Source organism: Poeciliopsis prolifica, unplaced genomic scaffold, assembly GCF_027474105.1.
Source record: "Poeciliopsis prolifica strain line A6 unplaced genomic scaffold, Auburn_PproV2 SCAFFOLD131, whole genome shotgun sequence".
Lineage (NCBI taxonomy): Eukaryota > Metazoa > Chordata > Actinopteri > Cyprinodontiformes > Poeciliidae > Poeciliopsis > Poeciliopsis prolifica.
In genome coordinates, this window is record NW_026562506.1 from 108,891 (window position 1) to 130,742 (window position 21,852).

The following is a 21,852-nucleotide window of genomic DNA, read 5'->3' on the forward strand; positions in this document are numbered from 1 at the left end:
AATGATACAGCTTCATGAATATCTTGCTTTTCATGAATAATTGGCAAGTTTGCCAGCTAAAGTGAGCAGGTGTGCAGAAATAGGCTGCAGACAGATAAAGAAGTCACTGTTTATGGAGCAGCAAACCAAAGATGGATATTTCTGTTCTCCCCAACAACAATCATCCTGAAAAGTTTCTGCAGCTGGATGCTGGCATTTTGGATGCTACCCATGGCATGTTCCAGGTTGGAGCATTTGTTTCCAGTCAGAGACGATGGCAGAACCGGGTCTATTTACAGGTATGGAGCAACAGAGCTATCATTACTCTTCTCCATGCTTTTCCTCACAGTGATTTTGTGTGTAATATGTGTTGTTCGTATGAATGTCTTTCTAAGCTTTTGTAACTATTGAAGTAAAAGCTTGCATGTAATTAATTGCATGAGGTCAGCTGCAATGTAACAGAGTTCTGTGGTTGCCGTAACTACATTAAAAGGTAGTTTAGGTTACTTTGTAAATTCATCTACAAAATTTCCAGTGTTAAGATAGTTATTTTATTCTCAGTTAAATAAGAATAAAATTATTCCTTTTTTTCCGACAGCAGGAACAAAGAACCCAACATGGAAGAAAAATTCCTCCGTACTCAGAGGGCAGTAGTCCTGTGCTGTTTGTGGACAGTTGTCTGGAGAAGCACATAACTCCAGAAACTCTGAAGTATAACATCAAAAGGAATCCTCTTTACAAGGATATAAAATCCATCGACACAACAGACAATGAAAGGTTTAAGCCTTCCTGGACCATCGAAGAATATGACACACAAACTATCCATGGCAACTTAACAGATTATTTGAAGGTATTTTTGCCGTTAATGACAGAAAAAAAGGAAAATTGTAGCTTATATAATCATAAACTATATCTTTAATCTAAATGAAGGCAATAAAAGGTCTGCTAATTTGACCAACCTTTAGAACATTTCCACAAGATTGAGTCAGCTTTTCACCTGTGAACCACATCTAAATGTTTAATTAGGAAGCAACTAGAAGTTGCTTCCTAATGAAGTAACACTTCATTTACCGGAGTGAGCGCAAGAAACTCAATATAACAGTGTCAACTGTTATATTTTATACTCTAATGCAAAGTTGGCATTTTCAATGGAAGTCCAAATTTTAGAACAACTTTGCATTAAAAGTGTCATTATTTACTGAATGTCACTTCATGACAGCTATTACATCATGTTTATGACAGTGTCATGTCAGTCTTACACACACCTGGTCAAATAAAGTGTTACCTACTTCTCTTGTTCAACTAAACTCAGTGTAGTTTATCAATAGGCCAATTCACAACAAAATATGCCTTGTGAAATCACCTGGCAAAAGAAGGAAATGCTGCATTACAGGTGTTCAAAATATGGACTTAAAGGCACCTATTCTCATTAATGTAGATGGCTTGATTCAATGCTCCTTTGAACCATTCTCAGTCCAGATGTGCATCAAATGTTTAATGTTTAGCTGCATTTATTGATTTGTTTCTGAACATAGACCAAAAGAAAAAACTAAGCAAGTGCAAAACTTGTCAGATGTGTAAAATAGACCATTTCAAAAAGAGTAGGTAGAAGTAAGTGTATATTATTCCACATCCTCAATTGATTATATCATTTTCTTAAATCATCCATCCTATTGAGGTTGCAAGGGGTGCTGATGCCTATCTCAAGGTGAGAAGCGGATTCACTCTGGACAAGTCCATTGCAGAGCAGCAAAGAGACAGACAGGACAAACAACCATGCACGCACACACTCACTCACATAAGGAGGATTTAGAGACCAATCAACCAAGTTATGTCTTTTGGACTGTGGAAGGAAGTCAGAGTACTTGGAGAGAACCGATGCATGCACAGAGAGAACATACAAACTCCATGCAGAAAGACCCCAGAACTGGAATTGAATCCAGGACCTTCTGAGACAATGTCCAATTAACTTGCATTTAAACTGTTTCAAGACAAAAGGTGAAAAGTGTTCTGTGTTAAGATGGACATTCTGATGTCTCAAGACAGTTATATCCTGTGGTGCAAGAGTCAACAAATCTCCACTATGACTTTTAGAAAGAAGACAATGTGAATTTTTCAATGAAGGTTTGGAGATAACTCATACACATAAATAACATTTATTTTTATTTTCAAACTGAAATAACATCTCTAAATATAGTATAAATAACAACCCTTTGCCAAAGAGGATCAATTGTTTTCCCTTTTGCTTCTGTTTAAAATTCACAGGAACAAATTACTATGAAAATAGTAGATAATCACTGAGAAAATGACATCTGGTTTTTACTTTTTTGTCCCCCAATATAGGACACAAAAACACCCAAGGAACTGGACTTTTGGCTTGAAGACTTGTACACTCCAGGATTTGACTCTTTGTTCAAGAGAAAAGAAGCAGAGCACAAGAGAAAAAGACTCTCCAAAATTGTTCTCTCAATAATTTTGCTCATTTGTGCTTCTCTTATTGTCATAATAGTGCCTATTGTAGTTTTACAACAGAGCTGATTAGGATACAACCATCATGCTATAATCTGCATCATACAATGTCCAAACCCTCTATCAAGAAGATCAAAATTGTTGGCCTTTTCAATCATAAAGCCAATGGGTGATTGTGGTCCAACTTGCTATGAAATTAAAACAAAAACTTTGTGAAACATCTGTCATAGAAAACTGTAAAAGGCATCTATCTGCATTAAGGTTACACACCACGTCTTAGAGGAAGTGACCATTTTCTCAAAACTAAAACTTATGGACATTTTAAAGTTTTTGAAGGTCATCTTGCTGCATTCTTCTGAAAATTTCACTCCCGACTGGTGAATGTGTAAAATGACTGTACTTGGCAAAAATGACAAGTACATCGTCATTGCGTTTCATATTATAGATATGAAAGGCAAAGGATAATAGAATCTATTCTAAATGTTTTATTACTTGCATGCAAGTTGACTCCCAAGTTGACTTGGGACTTGTGCTTTAGACAAACACAACCATTTAAGGCAATGCTTATAACAACTAATCTGGGTGCCTTCATTTTAAACGGACAATTATTATGCTAATAGGATTTAAGTGTCATAAAGATTACATTTATAGATGATATGTCTCAGGGCTCTTTGAATCACTGTAATTAATTTCAGAGATCTGGGTTGATTAGTTTATCTGGTGAGCTCAATTAAAGAAAATCTGTTTAAGGACGTTCCCAATGCCACCACATCCCAAAATGGTTGTGACGTCAGAAAGGAGGTGGTGGAGTCATTTTTTGGGAGCGAGAGAGCTGGTCGGCCCCTTCAGAGACCCTGAAGGTTTGAAAATGACCTCAGCAAAGTCTGTGGACTTTCTGACTGATCACTTTCTTTCATGGTTCAAAAAGAAGAGCTGTACCTTCCGTAGCAAAATTATCTTCAAGCATGACAATGCGTCATCTCATGCTGCAAGGAATACCAGTGTCAATGACACAGAAAATCTGAAATTTTCAGAGGAGAAATTATCATTCTCCTCTGACCTCTGACCCTGTTGAGAACGTTTGGAGTTTCTTCAAGCAGAAGATTTGAGGGTGGAATGCAGTTCATATCAAACAGCAGCTCTGGGAAGGTTTTCTGACATCCTGCATAGAAATTCAAGCAGAAACTTTCCACAAACTCACAAGTTCAATGGATGCAAGAATTGTGCAGGTGATACCAAATAAGGTCCAATGTTAACATGTAACTTGGTCTGTTAAGATGTTTTTGATTGAAATAGCTTTTGATTTTAGTACATTCAAAGAATGACATTTTGCAGTTCTTTATAATCCATAAAATGTTTGAAAAATCTGCTGTGCATAATAATTTGGAGCAGTGCAGTTTGAATTGCTTTAAAAAAAATAATAATAATAATAATAAACCTCTCATTGTGTTTGTTCAGTACAATTTGATTTATACTGTAATAATTCATGAATTGAAAATTATACTGACCATCATTTGCGTTGACCAAAATCAGAGAAAATATAATTAGCATAAAAATTTGGAACATTATTATACAATAATAATGTTCCAATCATACACATAGTGTATGATTCAAAAACACAAACCAAAAACAGATTTCATTTGATTCATTTATTGCAATAAAGATATACAAAGTATTTGTAATCATAACTGTCAAAATGTTAGAAAAAGCATATCTGTGACTTTTAACAGTACAGTGAATCAATCATTACTACTTAAACCAGCCATGTTGATTCCATCCATGTTTGTCAAAGCTTGGCATTGCTTTTTCTGATTTTAACCAGGTCTTTGTGTCAAAAGGCATTGAAAAGATAGTCAAAAAATACAATTTAGCTAAAATTAAAAGGCAAGCAGAATACAAACAGAAAAACATGCAAATTATTTTTGTACTGAAATCAAAATATTACACACATACATAAAAAAAAAATTCCAGATCTAAAATAAATACTTTCTTCACACTAAATAAAACATTAGACTATTAAGATTATTTACAGATTAGGCCATGTTAGTGGAAAGGAGACCAATGTCTGCAGGTCTTTAGGATTGTGATTACGTTGTTATGTTGAAAATCTTATTACTAGTCACTTTGGTTCTGGAATGAGCGGGTGACAGGGATCAGGCGAAGAAAGAACAACAATGAATAATGATCTCAGAAATGCTGCCTTAAATCTGAAATATTAACAAATTACTTCAGATCTGTGGAATATTCTCCAATACTCTTTATAACCTTTTAATAAAGAGAAATGATCAAATAAAAAGAAACAAACCCCAACTGTTTGTAAAAGTTATGTTCTGATCAACATGTCATATCAAAGACAAAGATTTCCTACAGGTCAGACTGACAGGTATATGTATGTGTACAGGCTGAATATAGGTCTATATATCTTCTTTAACATACAAATACAGAATAATGTGTGTGCATGTTTTCTTCAGTGTTGCTGAAGAAGGCTTACAGTATGGCAAGGAACATAAAGTCACATCTTTTTTCTATTTAGTACATAAAAGTGATTTCAAACACCAAATCTAATTTCTCTTTGAGTATAGGCTTAAATAAAGTCCAGCTTGTTCTGTGCATTCATTTGTATATTCTTCAATTAGTTCATATTGAAAGCTCAATGGACATCTATAGAATTCACCATTAACAACCTAAAATAGCCTGATGTGTACAGCAGCTGCCTGGGATGGATAATTATACTGCTTATGATAACTGGGGGAAATGATTGACAAGAACTGACTTATGTTCATCAGGATAAACTTGATTATGTTTGCAAAAACTATAAATATAATTTAAGTTGTTACTATTGCTGTTTGAGTGGGTGGTTCCATGACAGTATCAATCACTACATTTGAAAATGTGAATGCAGTTATTGTATGCCGTTTAGTACCACAACTGCACAACACAATTACCCCAACTGTTTGTAAAAGTTATGCTGTACTGTTTGATAATGGGGGTCTTGGCTTTATAATAGTTTGAATTTGTGGGGATATGAATGAAGGGACGATATATCACTAAGACCAGGGAACACACATTTTGTGAGCTGCATCTGTTTGAGAGAAAACCTGATTTTTAAAGTAACTTAAAACTAATTCTGAAAGGTCTAGAACATTCCACTTTGATAGAACAGTCCTCAGAGTGGGAATGCTTCCTAAAGCTTCCCCAGACATCAGAAATGAACTGGGAAGTTTGTCCCCCCATTCAGAAAGAAACCACCTTAATCCTGTCTTCAACATTGGAAAGTTTTCCGTAGACAAACAGGAACATCCTCTCTCATTTCTACAGATGGGGCAATGGTACAGGTGCTTTGGTGATTTCTCAGGACAAAGTGTCTGGAAAGGTGTACAGGAGAAGCACAGAAGGATGAGGGATAAAGGACTTTCTGCCTATGTGGAAAATTAAATACAAGAGAATGAGCAATCAAAAAAAACCAAAAAACATCTGCCCACTCAGAAGCCAGACTTCATTATACATACATTACATTGCACTAACCTAAGCATTGATTGACATTCTTCTTCATAAATTGCGTACAATCAGTGGCTGATTACAAGGAAGCTACAAGGTGAAGACTAAACTTGTTTGAAAAAAAAGAAGACACGACTAGAAGAGTAAATCAAACCAGAATTGAACTTGAATTTACTGTTGTAAGCCATCTTGTTATCTAAAACTACAAAGATCAGCAAAATTAGGAGCTGTTCGTCTGACTTGCAAATATGAAGACCTAAATCGCTTTCTATAGTTGAACAACCTGCAAAGTCACATTGATTCTCCTATCTGGAAATGAAATTGACTCATTTACTTTAGTCAACATTTACTCAACAGAATTTGATCTGAAAGGTATCCCCTCACTCTGAACTAAGTCTATTTCTGACCTAATCTACTTTTTTACTTAACAGCAGAAGTACACCATTAAAACTGTACTTATTCACTTCTACTGATTGCATAAGCAATAGATGTACATTTATTAAGTGTGGTTAATAAAAACTTTTAAAAATCAGCCAAACTTTACTTCTCCAAGCATAAATTACAGCTCTATTTGAGCTTTGTGTAATATATCTGACCTATTTTTCACACCTCAGAGCATGGAAGTTCTATATGGCTTTTTATGGAACCATGGTACTCTGCTTAGAGCCAAAGGAGGATGTGTTGAAGGTTGCCATTAAATGAAGCAAGGCTCCTCTGCACAGAAAACCACTGGACCAGAACTTCAGCTCACCTGCTCAAATGCATAGAGGTACATCTTTACACTAAGTCAAGACATTTTCTGGATATGGGGAGGTGAGCTCTGTGAGAACAGGAGGGCAACGGTCCATAGTGCAGCCTGATGGGAGCAAAGAAGCCCAGTAGGCTGACATGACGGAATACATCAGTGCCAAATATTACAGTCAGTGGACAGAGCACTTCAACAGCAATGTGCAGTAAAAACCAGAGCACACCAAATTCAGCGACACTATAGATGCATCTACATTACAAACGAGCTCAGACTGAAGACAAACCACATATTGCTTCCACATGTATCCACAAGTCACACAGCCACTATGGCTTTGGAGAAAGGATAGTATCATTAAGGCAAAGTTTTAATTAGGTTGTTGAATAGAGTAAAGTCTTTAGAGGGGAAGAATAGAAAAAAACATTACTCAGCAGCTTCCAACCAACAAGGCTAATTATCATTAGTTTCACATCTTTGCTAACTAATACTATGTTTAATTTAAAATCAAATATAATCTGATTCAGGCACTAGACTCAAATAGTCAACTGTGTCCAATAACAGGCTATTGAAAATAATCAACAGTTTTACAATGGAAGACCAGAAGAGCTTTGAACCATAAACACATTAGAGGAATCTAAAAGCAAAATGACAGGAAGGCTTCATGCAATCAAACCCCAAAGCTAAACTGATTCAACTAAGAAAAAACCACCATAAATGCATTAAAATGATTACTTATCTGCCAATAATATGGGTCATATTGTTTATCTGATTTGAGATTGAGCTAATTTCATCAGATCCAACCAAAAGGCACATCTGTAAGGCTTTAGAATGTGTTGTTCTCTCCAATGTCTGAGACAAATAAACTAGATGATTATTGCTAACAGACATGGTAACTGGTCCTAATAACTTCAAGATATACTATAACATGAGAACAAAAACCCACAAATATTATGAATGCCTGAACTGCAGTCTGAGAGAAAGGAATCTGAATGGAATTGACAATTTATGCACAAAAGTTGAAAAAACTAAAGCTAAAAAAAGAAAAAGAGGAAAATTTGGAATAAATAGAAAAGAAAGGAGCGGAGACGGCAACCTTTCCAATAATTCCCACCCTAACCCTGAAATTCCTTCATCAACGTCTCAACTGGTATCACTTCCTTCTTCAGATCACCAGTGGCTGTGTTTTCAACAGTCTCTGGAGTGTGATGGTGCACCTTTTATTTGGGGCTTTAACTGGAACATGTTTGTGGCTTGACTATTTGCTGCAGAAGTGAATGTGATACTTTAAGACGCAGGATTTTTCCCTGTGCTAACACTAAGAGTAGAATGTGAGGACGCTCTGGTGGTTGCCACGCACAAGGAGGATTGGGGGCAGGTCCTTAGACAGCACCTCCAGCCAGGCCATATAGAGAGCACTAGAGACTGCGCCCTTCCGAGCTAATGGCAGGCTCCTGGAGAGAGGAATAACAGTTAAAACATGAAAGATCTAGCTCTTTTATACTTTGGCTACAGCATTAGAATGGACACACTGTCACATTCATGAAGTGGTGCTACATCCAACAATCAATTGGGAATGCTGGCTTACATGACAATGAGGTTGGCAGTGCTGGAGTGTTCCTTCAGTAGCTCATTGAGCCTGATCTGACGATTGGTCTGGAGAACAAATACAACACAAAGTTAGGAAACATACCCCCACTCAGACTCAGGATGTGGAGGGGCAGGATGATCTCACATATGGACAAATATGCATTTCATCATGCCTTTTTGATGCTGTACTTCTTTATGCTTTCTCTGCCAATTGCATAAGCTGCGGTCATTGTTGTAGAATAATCTGTAAATAGAATAATCATCCAGGCTCTTCAAAAGCCAGTGTGTCATGTGAGGACGTCGAGAAAACAACTGACAGCTTAGTTTGAAACTTTGCAGTGATTTTAGCAGCTAGAACCGAGAACAGTTGTGACTGCAGGTAGTATATTACAAGTTAGGTGGGTTGCCAGGCTTTGCACGCTCCCCTTACCGCCCAGGCTAAGCGTTTCTTGTTTTGTTTTTAAGAAAAAAAACCAAAAGAAACAAAAAAAAAAAAAAAAGATTTTTTTTTTTTTTTTTTTTACAATTTCTGATTAGTTTTTAAATAAGCCATACTGTAAGCATTTAGCATATCACTGTCAGGGCAGAATAGTTCCTGATAGTTGATGAATTGATCAGGACATGAAGCTGAGAGCACACAACAAACACACTGCATTAACTGCCTTGCACGCTGTCGTGGTTTTATCCCTGAAGTTCTGTTTCATCCCTACTGACTGCCAGAGGGCAGTGCTGAAAACACTGAATGTTTTGTTCGCGCATGCGCCATTCAAGCATTTATGTCTCCTCCTCCCAACTCACGGCTTATAACCACTGTGTTTGCGTACACATGTTGGAGCTAAGCTAACGATGTTAGCCTTTCTAAGTTTGACATTTTGCTTTAATTGGTGATGGTAGCGTCTCGCCCCCTCTCCCAATTTTAGCTGACCTTACAAGCGGTTTGTTATTACTTTGATTGGTGACGGGAACCATTTTTGCCACTCTCCCAGTTTTGTTTGGATTTTTGTCCTCTTCGGACATGGCTGACGGCGTTAGCCCGTTTTTTCTTCTCCCCAGCTTTTTTTTTTGTTGCTTTGACTGGTGTCGTGGTGTTCACGCCCCCTCTCCCATTCTTGATCTGTTTTTTCGTCCTATAGTGGATGTAGCTGGACCACATCTGCTTATCGTTGGTCCACTGTTTTCTGTAACTGGTGAGGTTGCGTCTCACCCTCTCTCCCAGTTTCAGCTGATCTTGTGATCATACTTTTGTGTTGGGTTCACTTAACTTTGTTTCCTACTTTAATTTTTATGGCAGAGTTTTCACTCCCTCTCCCAATTTTAGCAAGCCTCCTGTTCGGAGTTCTGGGTTGGGCTACGTGTTGCCCCTCTGTGTTTATTTAATTGGTGATGGCAGCGATTTTGTCCCCTCTCCCAGTTTTATTTTTTGTTCTTTATTCTGCAGTGTGTCTTTTATTGTGCTCAGTGACTGTAGCATTCTCCACCCCCTCTCCCTATCGTAGTCTGCTCTATCTGCTTGTGGTGGGACTCGCTTCAGTTTTGGACATGAATTGCTCTCACTGTTGTGCGGATTGCGGGGCTGTGCTTCAGGCAGATGATGGTCATGACCTGTGCCCTGCCTGCGTTGGGCATGATCACCTGATTGAGGCCCTGTCAGACAATCCCTGCATGAACTGCAGCTATATGCCCCATGCAGTGAAAGTTGCTCGACTGGCCCAGTTATGCCCCGAGTGTGGAAATGACCTTCCATCTTCTGGGAAGGTGGCCACGACTAAGCGCTCTAAGAACTGGGGGCTCTGTAGTTCCTCCTAAGAAGAGGAGAGCTACATCTGACCAGGGTCTTTCCACAATGGTTAAGCAATTGTCTGCAGAGTTGGCAGAGATGAAATCCCTTTTTCAGGCACCTCGCATGGATGCTCCCATGACTGGGTTCTCTTTTCCACCTATGCCAGAGTTTGCTGTGGAGGAGGATGTGTTGTCTTTGGCTGCCTCTTTCTCTCTCCTTAGGAATGAAGAGAAGGAGGCACAGTCATCTCGCCCGTTGCAGACTAGCTCACGCTCGTCTTCAGGACATCATGCAATTGGCCTTGAGACATCTGCAGCTGAATGTCCCCTAAGTGATGGAGTCCACTCCTGGCAGTGCCTTTTTCAGGTGTGGACGAGCCCATACCCTCTTTCTTTTCCTCCATCAGAGGAGTACCTCAGGGAATTGCATGCTTGTTAGCGGGACCCTAGAGCCTTTTCACTTCTCTCTGCTGATGGTCGGGTGTTGGCAGCTATGCATGAGTTGGTTAAGACAGCCTTGGATCGCATGCCTGTGGTCGAACCTGCTGTTGCCTTGCTCATTATGTCCCCAGATGAAGCCTTACGTGCCGTTGTTATGTGCCAGCGGGCTCAATGTCATATGACAGATGGGTTCCTCTGTAAACCGTATAATGACAGAGTGTATAATTGCCGGACGCCTTCGCAATTCCTTGGCGCACCTCGTTTACCTTTTCTGCATCCCTTCAGGATACCGAAGGCAGATACAACTATGGGCTTTAGCGATGGAGCGCTTCAAGCCTTTGCATTGATGACTAGAAAGCTTGGGTGTGTGATGTCTTTTCTAGTCCAGGCTCGCCGACAGGTCTGGCTGGCTCAATCCACATTGACTGAAACATGCTGCAGGACTCTCTGCAATGTTTCTGTGGTGCCAGGGGAGTTATTTGTTTCTGCTGCCTTTGAAGCACAGCAACACTCCGTGGTGCCCATCGGCTGGCCGGGCATTCGGCCGCCATCTCTGCGATGTGATCGGCCTGGTGGGTTTTGCCCAGCAGGGACTTTCGTGTGCCAGTATGTTAACCAACCAGGCACACCTGGGCCTCAAGACTGTGGCTGCTGGCCTCCCAGAGCCCCTAGGGGTCTTGGGGAGAAAACATGACACCGCCAGGCCAGCCATCGGATATTTTTCTTATAAGCAGCTCAGTTACTGGGCTACTCTCACTGTGGATCCATGGGTGGTTGCCACTCTGACCCGGCTACAGTTGGCTACAGTTCACATCTACGGGGTCAGGAGCTTTCTGCCCTCCTGGACAAGAGTGCAATCGAGGTAATGGATACTCTGCGGCAACCCAGACGCTACTATTCAACCTATTTCCTCGTGCCAAAAAAGACACAGGTGGAAGACAGGCGGATTTTGTCCCGTTTTGGACCTCCAGGTACTCAATCAGTATTTAAGGCTCCTGCCATTTCACATGCTCACGACGGCAAAGTTTCTTCAGGCTGTGACACGGGGAGAATGGTTAACATCAATCGACCTTACAGATGCGTACTTTCATGTACCTATTGCGGCGGATCATCGCTGCTTTCTCAGGTTTGCCTATTGGGGTCGCCACCGGCAATTCCATGTGCTCCTGTTCAGCCTGTCCCTTTCCCCAACGGTGTTCACTCGGTGCATGAAGGCAGCCCTCTCTCCTCTGCAGGCTCATGGCATAAAGGTTCTGCCATACCTTGATGATTGGCTTCTCTGCATGCCGTCGAGAGATGCACCGTCTCGACAGCATGCATCTCATGATATGAATAGCCTGCTCGCTCATGTGTCCCGGTTGGGCCTCAAGGTGAACTTTGATTCCATCGCAGACAACCACTTTTCTTGAAGTGCTTTTGGATTCTCCCTTCATGAAAGCCTATCCATCTGTCCAGAGGGTGGACAACATTCTCCAGCTGGTGAGTCGATTCAGGCAGCTTCCCTACATCACCTTCTTGCAGCTGGGTTTTTTGCCCCACCTGGAGGGGAGACATGTCCTGATTCGGTCAGACAACACTTCTGATGTCTTCCACATCAACCACCAAGGTGGCACCAGGTCAGCTTCTGAAGGAGACCCAGAATCTCCTGGAATGGGCATCTGTTTACCTATCCCCCCTGCAGGCGGGTGTACTTGCCAGGGCTGCACAACCAGGTGGCAGACCCCCTTTCCCGACTGGCACCAGCTCCGGGAGAATGGTCCCTCCACAGCAACATAGTCCACCTGATCTGGGACCTTTTCGGTCAGGCAGAGGTTGACCTGTTTGCCACAGAGGAATCAACTCAGTGCCCTGTATGGTTTTCCCTTACAGGGACCACAGGTGCACTGGGTCAGGATGCCTTGGCCCATCCTTGGCCCAGGGTCCTCCTATACGCCTTCCCGCCCCTTTCCCTGATCTGGCCAACTCTTCAGAGTTTTCAAGGAGGGCCACAGGATGTTGCTGGTAGCTCCGTATTGGAACAGCAGACTGGGTATTCAGCTCCCATCAGACACAGTGGCCTGGCATTCTCCACTTGTCAGCAATATGAATACAGATGGCGTCTGTTCTCCCGGTGGTGTTCTGCCTGAGATGATGATCCAGTCACCTGTGCGGTATCCACGATTTTGGAGTTTCTTCAGTCTCTTCTTGATAAGGGCTGCTCTCCTTTGACTCTTAAGGTCTATGTAGTCGCTATATCGTCTAATCATGCTGAGATTGATGGCTGTACAGTGGGGAGCCATATTCTGGTTTCTCTTTTTTAGCATGATGCTTGTAGACTGCACCTGCCAACGGCACCACGAGCACCAGTTTGGGACCTGCCCTAGGTCCTCAGTGCTCTGTGCCGCCCTCCATTTGAGCCTTTAGTTTGGGCGAACCTCAAATGGTTGTCATGTAAAATTGCTTGCTTGTTGGCTATTGTCTCAGCTAAGAGGGTCAGTGAGATACATGCTCTTTCTGTCAGCCCATCCTGTATCAGATGGAGTTCAGATGGCTTTGATGTTACCTTGTGGCCATGAGTGTTTTCTCATTCTCATTGTAACCAACCACTGAGATTGGCACATTTTCAACCCATCTGTGCCTCCAGTGCCCAGTGAGGGCACTGGAGGCATATATTGCAGCCACTGCTGCTATAAGATGCTCAGACTGGCTGTTCTTGTGTTATGGGGGCCCTAGATTAGGTTGTCCTCTGTCTACACAGCATCTCTCCCATTGGATTGTGGATGTCATCTGGCACGGCTATGCTGCACAGCGCCACCCCCAGCCAGTCGGCGTGAAAGCAAACTCTACCAGGAGAGTTTCCACTTCCTGGGCAGTGTTGAGAGGAGTTCCACTGGAAGCTATATGTGCTGCTGCATCATGGGCTTCTCTGAGCACATTCACTAGATTTTACAATGTGAATGTGGCCTCCCCTCATCCTCTGGACCAGGTTATTTTACAAGGGTCCTCTGGGCCTTTTCAGTGAGGTTTGTGCTAAGGATTCCTTGTGACATCGCTGGTATTAGTCATTTAGTGCTTTCAGCAGTAGGGATGAATAGAATGAAAGTTATGTATGTAACTATGGTTCTATGAATTCCAGATGACCACCTGTCATTCATAATCCTTACATTTCACAAGAAGATTCTGTGGGAACGGAACCTCGGATGACATCATGCTATATAGCCTCTGATTGATCATCTGGTATGTCACAGGTGTGACTCTGTTGATATTATTGCTCGAACAGCGCATGTGCAAAGGGAACATGGAGTGCTTTCAGCACCGCCCTCTGGTGGTCATCCGGGTTTCATAGAACCGTAGTTAGATATGTAACTTTTGTCTACCTTGATGCAGATAGCCTCATAATTGCACATTACTCTGGTTTTATTTTTTTATTCTTATTTCTTCAGTGACACGATGCATTGAACGGCAACATATCAAATGTTTTGTCAACTTAGTGAGGCAGCAATGCTGCGCGTGGAAATCAGACAAACCTTTTTCCCAAAAGCTCAGGCAACCAAAACAATCTCTGTCTCTGAAACTCAATAGACATGAAATGGAAGAGCTACTAAAGCCACAAAAGTGAAATATTTTGTTTGTCCCTCTTTATCCAGCAGAGAGATGTGCAGTACAGTAGGTTTCTTATCATGCAGGGCCGGTCCAAGGTTGCATGAGGCCTTAAGCAGAATTTGATTTGGGGGCCTTTCTCAGCACCACTCACAGCAATTCACTATGGATTTAGTAAACTCTGGGAGAGGGGCTCTAGTTTATTTGCCCAACCATAAAAGCGCAAAGGTGATAATTGTAGTTCCTGAGATGTATTTTTGAACAAACAGAGCCCAAACTTAAAGATTAAACACATAGTACCAGATTGTGGTAACCAAACAATCCAACTATGAAGATTGTTCTTAAGTAAACTTTGCCAGTTCCTTAAAACCTTAAATTTAAAAGTTAAATGAAAAGATTTTAAATCATTTTAATTGTACTGAAACCATTAAATCAAATTTAACAGCATTGATATTCTCAATAAATAAATGTAAAATTTTTACATCAGTGGTCTATGTTAAAATATTACCATTTATGGGTTCCCTGAAGGTTTGAGGGGCCTCAAGCAGCTACTTAGTTCATTTATGCCTGGGGCCAGTTTTAAATATGATCAGCATTACGTAATGTTTTTAGATCCACTAAGTGATGACTTAATTTGTATTTATCAGAAGTGCAAATAATTGGTATTTATTTTAATTGTATTTTTTCATTTGTTGTTCTTAAGACACTCTATCTGTGGGTTTAGGAATTGTCAATAAGGTCTTCAAGTAACACGATTCCCAGTAATACATTTCCTGTAAACATAACATCTTTAAATACAAAAATGTGGTGAACCACATCAGTGCCCCAACCACTGGGCTTAGCAAGTTTTCTGGGAGAAACCCTGGACTGGCATGAATCAGAAACCTTCTGATGTCTGAATGTTGCCATTGATCAGGTAAGTTTTTTGTACATCAGCTGATGTTCTGCTTTGACTGGGTGAAAGTGACATATTCCTGCAGAATGTCGACCAATATGTGATTGAATAATCGTGATCTTGTGACCGGATTGGTGATGTTAAAAGTTAGTGGCAGGCTTCACCAGGAATCAATCAATGTGAATCACTCCATCACATTTTACTATGCAAAAGTATTTGCATAGTAAAATAACAAAATAAAATATTTTTGCAGCATTTTCTTTCCAAACCATTGAGTCAGAGTGTGTGTGCCGTGTGTGCTGCAGTGAATCAGAGGGTGGGTGCAGACCTTGGCGCGGTACAGTTCCAGCTCGTTGTCTGTGATCCTCCAGGGCTCACTGTTTTTCAACCTCTCAGCTGCCTCCAGTTCCATGTTGTCTTCCTTCAGCCGATAAGGCTCAACCATCTCCTCAAAGGTTGCCACACTGAGTCAGATCACAGACTTTGTGGTTAACAACATGATATAAGCTGCAGATTTCCTGACACAGCCAGTTACCAGAATGTGACATCTGTACAATAAAAAAGCCACACTGAGTGGGATTAGATGATATTCTTAGAATGTAGGTTTAAATAATCATTTATGAGCATTGAACAAGCATGACGGACAGGAAACCAATCTGCTGTTTTTTTAATGTCCCTTAATGAAGACCAACTTAAAATAACAAGTGAAGACAGGAAGGGAGGGAAAGCTGCCATTTGAATCTTTAAAGAGCAAGAAATACTGACATGAAAACATATTCTCACATGTTTTTACAATTAGGAATTCTGGAGGATCCAAAAATTTGTTTGAGCTTGTTTTCAAAACACCCCTTTGCTGGTAATCAATGATGATGTATTTTCACCACTAGATGGCAGGAGTGAACATTTTCTAATGAAACTGACTTCTAATACACTAGGTTTAAAAACATTAAAAGAAGACAAAAATGTGTTTCTGTTTTTCAGAGAAAGGTGCTGTTGTTTATGTGATTGTCTGTGTGACCTCAGAGGGAACAAAAATAATGTATATGTTTGACATTCTAAGTGTTTAAAAAGTCTCTTCTGACCCCATTTATGTGAACAACCTGCAGAATGTTGAGGCAAAACTATGGATCAACTGACACCAAGCTTTAGTAAGCACATGTTTAATGTGGCCTTAACTGTTCCCCAGTTTTTAACTTGGCTTTAACTCATTCAGCGTCTTCGAAAGGTCAACCATAAAACTAAAACTCTATTTCAAAGTTTGCATCTCCAGAAAATGTTAGGGGCTGAGACTTTGAAAGTAGAGTCAGACTTTCAAGTACAGATAAAATGCTCTCAGAGCAAGGCGAGATGATGGTGAGGATGACATGAAAACGACTGAAAGAATTAACTTACTGCTCCTTCTTGGGCTTGGTGTTGATGTCCCCCAGCACGGTGATGTCAGAGAAGTCTATTCTGAACTTGCTCAGTAGGGTTGCCATCCTGCAAAAAAAAAAAAAAAGTCAGAGTTGTAGGTTTTGTGTTTTGTTGCTCAGAGCAGCAGAGTTTACCTGGATCTGGAGCTCATTTACTTCTGCGCTAACTTCAAAGAAGCAGAATGCCTGACAGAGTGAGGCATAATGTGTGCTGCACAGCACCTTTGTGTTATCATTTCCCAGCCATCAATAATGTATATGTTGAAAATTTTATGTCTTTACACTGACAGTTGGCATACTCTCTTTTTGCACATATTCAGCATGTGGAAAAACCTGAGGTACACAGCACACAACCAGAATAGAAGCAAACAGTGGTGGGTGGTCCTTAGGGGGCACTGGTGCACCTTCCCAAATGTGGAGGGTAAAAAAATAATCTAAAAATTATCTTTAAAGAATTGTATCACCAAAGTTTTCACAAAATTTCCATCAATGGAGTCATTGTGAATTTCCCTTGATAGACTCCGATAGGCTCTATTCGGGGGCACTGGTTCTATCAACCCAGAAGAGAAACTAAATAGCCAATGTGGCAAGTAGAAGAAAATTATAAACCTTTGTCCTATGCTTGGGCCATCTGAATTTCACCCCTTGCGATAGAAGATGCTGAAAGGTTTTGTGTTGATGGCGACAACTGCAGGCAAACAATAAAGCTAGGCCGAATTCTCTATCTCAAGTAACAGTGTAGAAGATTGTTCAGATGGCAAGTAAGCTGTATACCAGTGTGTTTTATTACTCTTAGCTTCCATGCTGCTCTGCTCTGTTTCACTGCTTACTTTTTTGCTGTTATTTATTTTTTTCTGATTATCAGTTATGAATATTGCAGTAATTTATAGATGTTTATGTTTTTCTGGTTAGCATGTCAATGCTGATCTGGATAAATGTTGCTAAGATTTATTTTTTGTTAATAATCATGCACTTGTTGCCTTGTTTAGTTTCTGTGCTGTCATTATAATGTTAATGCTTGGATATTGTTATGTTTGCTGGTTCAAATGATTGTTCTGGTGGGCTTTTGTAGAGGGAGGAGCAAAAGTTCTATTTGCTGACACGTATATGAAAATCCATATGTGTGTATGTTTTTAGCTGTGATCATTTCATCCGTTACCAATGTGCTTCAGTTCTTGTAGAAAGAAAGGTCTGCTGCTTGGTGCTATTAGTTGATTCTCTTCAGTTTCAATACACTTCAGCATGTTTGTTCAGAGTTAAACTTGCAGACAATGTTTAGTGTTTTTCACAGTTTTGAGTCTGAGTCAGAGATGACAGAGATTTAATGGTTAACTATTGTATATTTAGTGAAGTTACTGAACAAATCTTTTATTTTAGTTAATTTAATAACATATTCATTTTCTTACTATTCATGTGAATCATTTTACTGGAATAGGAAGGAAAATCTATTGGCACATCAGTCTCACCCAGAATTCTTTTTACCAGGCACCTCTGGAAGCAAACTATGGAAACATTTAGAGCCCAGTAAAGAAGACTGATTAAGAAGCCAATGAAGCAGTTAAACATCCAAAATTAGATCAGTGCTGCTTGATGTACTGGTATGAAATGATGCAGTGAATGGAAGAGAAACAGTGAAATGCTTTGTGTTTGTTCAAAAAAGCTTTGTTCTTCTCAGGTTCTTTGTTTAAACCTGAGAAGAACAAAGTGCACCCAGATGAAAGGCTCTCCTGTTACTGTAGCACCTAGTTAATTTTATCCAACAAAAGGAAGTGGGAGGCAGCTGGAAGAACCATGACAGACTATGGAAGTGAGAGTGTGTACCAGAAAACACCACAGTAATTGTCATCCATATATTAAAAAATCATAATGGCATCAAAGTTTAGCAAATCTTGTCAATGGACAGTTTAATTTAACTAGCTTTGTGGAATCTAACACTTATCTTTATATTATAAATTCCTGGTGGGAGCAAACTGTAAATCTTTTCTTACAGGTTTACAACTTGTGCTGTCGGCTTCTACCATAGTGATTAGCATTCCTTGGTCTTGTTCTTAAATAAGTTTCCTTGAAAATCCGGCTGCTTGTTTACAAACTGAACAGAGAGTGCACTGATCATATCAATACAGAGTAATAAATAGTTTTTATAATCACAGGAAGGGACCCAGCTGGAAGACTTAAAATTATCCAAAATACCTAATTTCAGCAGAAACAGGAATATTGTGTTAGGGTTACAGAGCAGTGCTTGCAGACTCTAATGCTTGACTGTCTCCAAGTATTTACTCCAAACCTGTATGTTCTCTGGAACATCTGTCTAACAAACATATCCAACTTCCTACCTTTCCTGTAGTCTTTTTTTCTCTTTCCCCTCTAAGGTGTCAGACACCATTAAGTATGGGATCATGGAAGTCAGCAGCGTTGCAATAAAAATGTAAGCATCTTGTACTCAGATTTGTGTTAAATTCTTAATGATTAAACTAGACATATTAGCGCACTCTATCAGTCACTGTCAAGACAGTGATGTCTTGACAGCGACATCACTAATATTAACATAAATAAGGAAATATGATTTTATAGTGAAATAGTAACAGCTGTAATGAAGTAATCCAGAAGGAGGCCAACCCCAGCAGAGACAGGATGTTCCCAGGATGTGTTGCAGTCTTTCAAACACAGCAGCTTTGATGGTTCACCTTCTTGAATATAGGCAAAAATGCTATTTTTAACAATGAAGACTACTTTCCAAAAGTTTTGACATTAGGTGATTTATTTTCTTCCTCTTAAGCTAACAAGAAAAAAGTTTTTCCACCAAGCAGCTCCTTTTAGTAGCATGAAACATTTGCAGCCTAAGTAACTTTTTGAAAACCATATAAGATTTGCAACCAGCATCCAGAAGGCAACAGAAGTTTCTCCAGATCTGAGAGGATGTCTTATCAAAGTTACACTGCCAACATTAGTAATAAATGGCATCCATTCTACCGCTCCTACAGGAGCTGTTGATAGAGCAAGAGCTATATCAACAGCTCTATCAGCTCTATTAACCTCCCCAACTTGAAGTTGGGGAGGTTAATAGAGACAAATGGAGCTTTTTATTAATTTCTTAAAGAAAGTTACTTTAAAAAAAAAATTCAGTTGTATTTCATGTCATTAATTACCCCAGAAGTAGATGTCCAGATGTTTTTATGTGAACAATATGAAAAAAAGCAGTTTTTAACAGAGACATATGTTAAACTCAAAGACCTTAAAAGTGTGCTTGTAAGCACTGAGAGCAGAACTGCCGGGGAGAACTTCATACTATCAGTTAAATTCACTGCATCTCAACTGCTTTTTTAAAGTCAGTCAGAAAAGCTGCAGTAGAGTAGGAAAAGTTATCGGGTCTTACGCTCTGCGATCATGATCAATCCTGTTGATCTTCCCTCCAATAAAAACGCGGATCTTGCAGTCCTTCCACCTCTTCTTGTTGGTTAGCAAGTATGGGATTAATAAGGTCAGACCTGATTCAAGGAAAGCAAACCGATCAGCTTATAGCAACCTGAAAACAACAAAACCTAATATCAAATGTGTACATTTTTCTCAAAAAACACAGCACAAACCCATAAAGAATGTATTGCTTAAAAATGAACATTTAAAGTTTACTTACTATTTTTCTGATTTACAATTTTCAATAAACCTTACCTGTAAATCTACACTGTATAATTAATATAATAAATACGCAACATTTATTTCACACTTCTTGTTTTTTATTTTGCATAACAAAATCTTCCTCACCGCTCAAATGCAATGAGTCCGACTTATAAATGATATTTAAAGAAGAGGATTTAAAATTGGGTGAATCGGAAGGAAGAGGTATGAATCCTGTCTGCATCCATATCTGAAGTGAGTATGATTTCATCCACACTTCCTCGTAGCGTGTCAATAAGTGACAAATGATGAAAATGACATGTGCCTCAGGCTCATCATGTTTTTACGCTCATCTGGAGTCTGATTAGCATACCATTTCTGTCAGCTCCATTAATGAACACAGCAATGATTGAATCTACTGGAATAGCTCAGGAATGCTTTCCTATATTCAATATTTGTTTTAATAAAATTACAATGCAAATGACATTTTCTAAGTTAAATTATTAATGAACATATGTTTGTCTTCTTGATCTGAACCATCTATGTTTGGTCTAGTGCAAGCATGTCAAAGGAATGACCAAGCCCCTGTTCTTATTTAAAGGTTTTTCAGTACACAAAGATTGTCTTCAGATAACTAAAATGAAGCATTGAAACAGCTCCAGAAGGCAACAGAGAAACTTCAATACGGGGGTGCCCAAAGTCAGTCCTCGAGGACTGACAAACGTGTTTTAGTTCTCTAACTGGTGGTAGTAACAACCTTTTCAGCATGTCAGTGTTCTTCTTAGGCCATCTAATGAGCCATCATTTAATCCAGGTGCGTCCAGGAGAGAACTAAAACATGCAGGATGCCGACCCTCGTAGTCCCGACTTTGAACACCACTGCTTTAATGGGACAAAGTTCTTTTGGTTTGTGGCTACAATTCACTGATCTCTGACTGACTTCCTTTACCGGACAAGAAGTCCTGTCCTGTCTCACCTCCATCATCAAACAGCCACCAGACATCCACTGTGCCCTTCCCCTGTTTTTGCTGGAACTGCTGGCTGGCCTCCAGCAACCTCTGGTCAGACACATTTAAAGGAACGGTTGGACTCTTCTTGTCTGTAAGGCAGACAGACACACACAGCACATCCAATCAGTAAAGTGACAATTAAGGGTCAGAAAAACTCAGATGTTTAAAACTTTTCATGTCCATCTGATATTTTGAGAACATTAGCCTTAATGGGGAACGATTATGAATCAAAATGAAGTCACATTGAAGCAGAGGAGAAACACTGTTAACACAGAGGAGCCAACAGACAGCAACTGAGATGTTTCTGAAGCAGAATTAGGATCCTGGAAAAGAACTGTCACCTCTAAGGAAGGAAGAAGCTTCAGACGCTTCGGAGGACGATAACTACAGAGGACCTGAAGTGAGATAAAAGCCATGTGATGCACTAGAGCATCAGAGACTGAGTGGAAATCAGAAGAAGTTTGAGACTGATCAGGAGAAATGACTGTTCCCCAAGCCAAGTAGATAGCAAGCACAGAGCAAGCAGAGACAGCAGGGTGCAGGGCAAAATGTTAATACAAAAGATTTCTAAATCTACTGTGAATGATGAGGTGACAGGATGAGAAGAAAGGATGAAGCAGAAAAATGGAAGAAGAAAGCCAGCACACAGTAGAAAATCTTAGGGAGAAGAAGTTGAAGCAACAAAATTAAAGGGGTCTCCTGCCTTTTTTCAACAGAGGTTGAGTTGTAGTTTTGCCATCGTCATCATCACCTGGGACGTATGAAACAAAAGAACAAAAAAGAGAACATACTTAATGTGAAATGCTGATTTGATGAACCCTCCAAGTATCAATGATGTTTCGCTCT

General features: G+C 40.0%; 2 protein-coding genes across 5 annotated transcripts in view; one reads left to right on the forward strand and one right to left on the reverse strand.

Annotated features, from left to right (window-relative positions):
* Positions 1-131: 131 nt before the first annotated feature.
* LOC129355345 (major intrinsically disordered NOTCH2-binding receptor 1-like) lies at positions 132-2,517 on the forward strand. Its single transcript, XM_055024865.1, has 3 exons — positions 132-278; positions 578-829; positions 2,323-2,517. Exons 1-3 carry the CDS (start codon positions 132-134, stop codon positions 2,515-2,517), a joined length of 594 nt encoding a protein of 197 aa, XP_054880840.1.
* Positions 2,518-4,082: 1,565 nt separating this feature from the next.
* Positions 4,083-21,852, reverse strand: part of slc12a2 (solute carrier family 12 member 2) — an 83,892-nt gene continuing 66,122 nt past the window's right edge. For 2 of the 4 annotated variants that reach the window (XM_055024857.1, XM_055024856.1), the window contains exons 21-27: positions 21,710-21,757; positions 20,973-21,095; positions 19,758-19,869; positions 16,365-16,451; positions 15,301-15,436; positions 8,277-8,344; positions 4,083-8,142 (exon numbers count right to left, since the gene is read on the reverse strand). In XM_055024857.1, coding sequence (XP_054880832.1) covers positions 8,007-8,142; positions 8,277-8,344; positions 15,301-15,436; positions 16,365-16,451; positions 19,758-19,869; positions 20,973-21,095; positions 21,710-21,757 — 710 coding nt within the window. In that variant the 3' untranslated portion in view covers positions 4,083-8,006. The remainder of the gene's footprint in view (positions 8,143-8,276; positions 8,345-15,300; positions 15,437-16,364; positions 16,452-19,757; positions 19,870-20,972; positions 21,096-21,709; positions 21,758-21,852) is intronic. The other 2 variants (XM_055024859.1, XM_055024858.1) reach the window with 1 other exon arrangement.

What these genes read in the sequence shown, in the direction of transcription:
- LOC129355345 (XM_055024865.1), top strand. Translation starts at nt 132, where the DNA reads ATGGATATTTCTGTTCTCCCCAACAACAATCATCCTGAAAAGTTTCTG. An exon ending in AGAACCGGGTCTATTTACAG is followed by an intron (nt 279 to 577) that starts GTATGGAGCAAC and finishes TTTTTCCGACAG; the next exon opens with CAGGAACAAAGAACCCAACA. An exon ending in ACTTAACAGATTATTTGAAG is followed by an intron (nt 830 to 2,322) that starts GTATTTTTGCCG and finishes CCCCCAATATAG; the next exon opens with GACACAAAAACACCCAAGGA.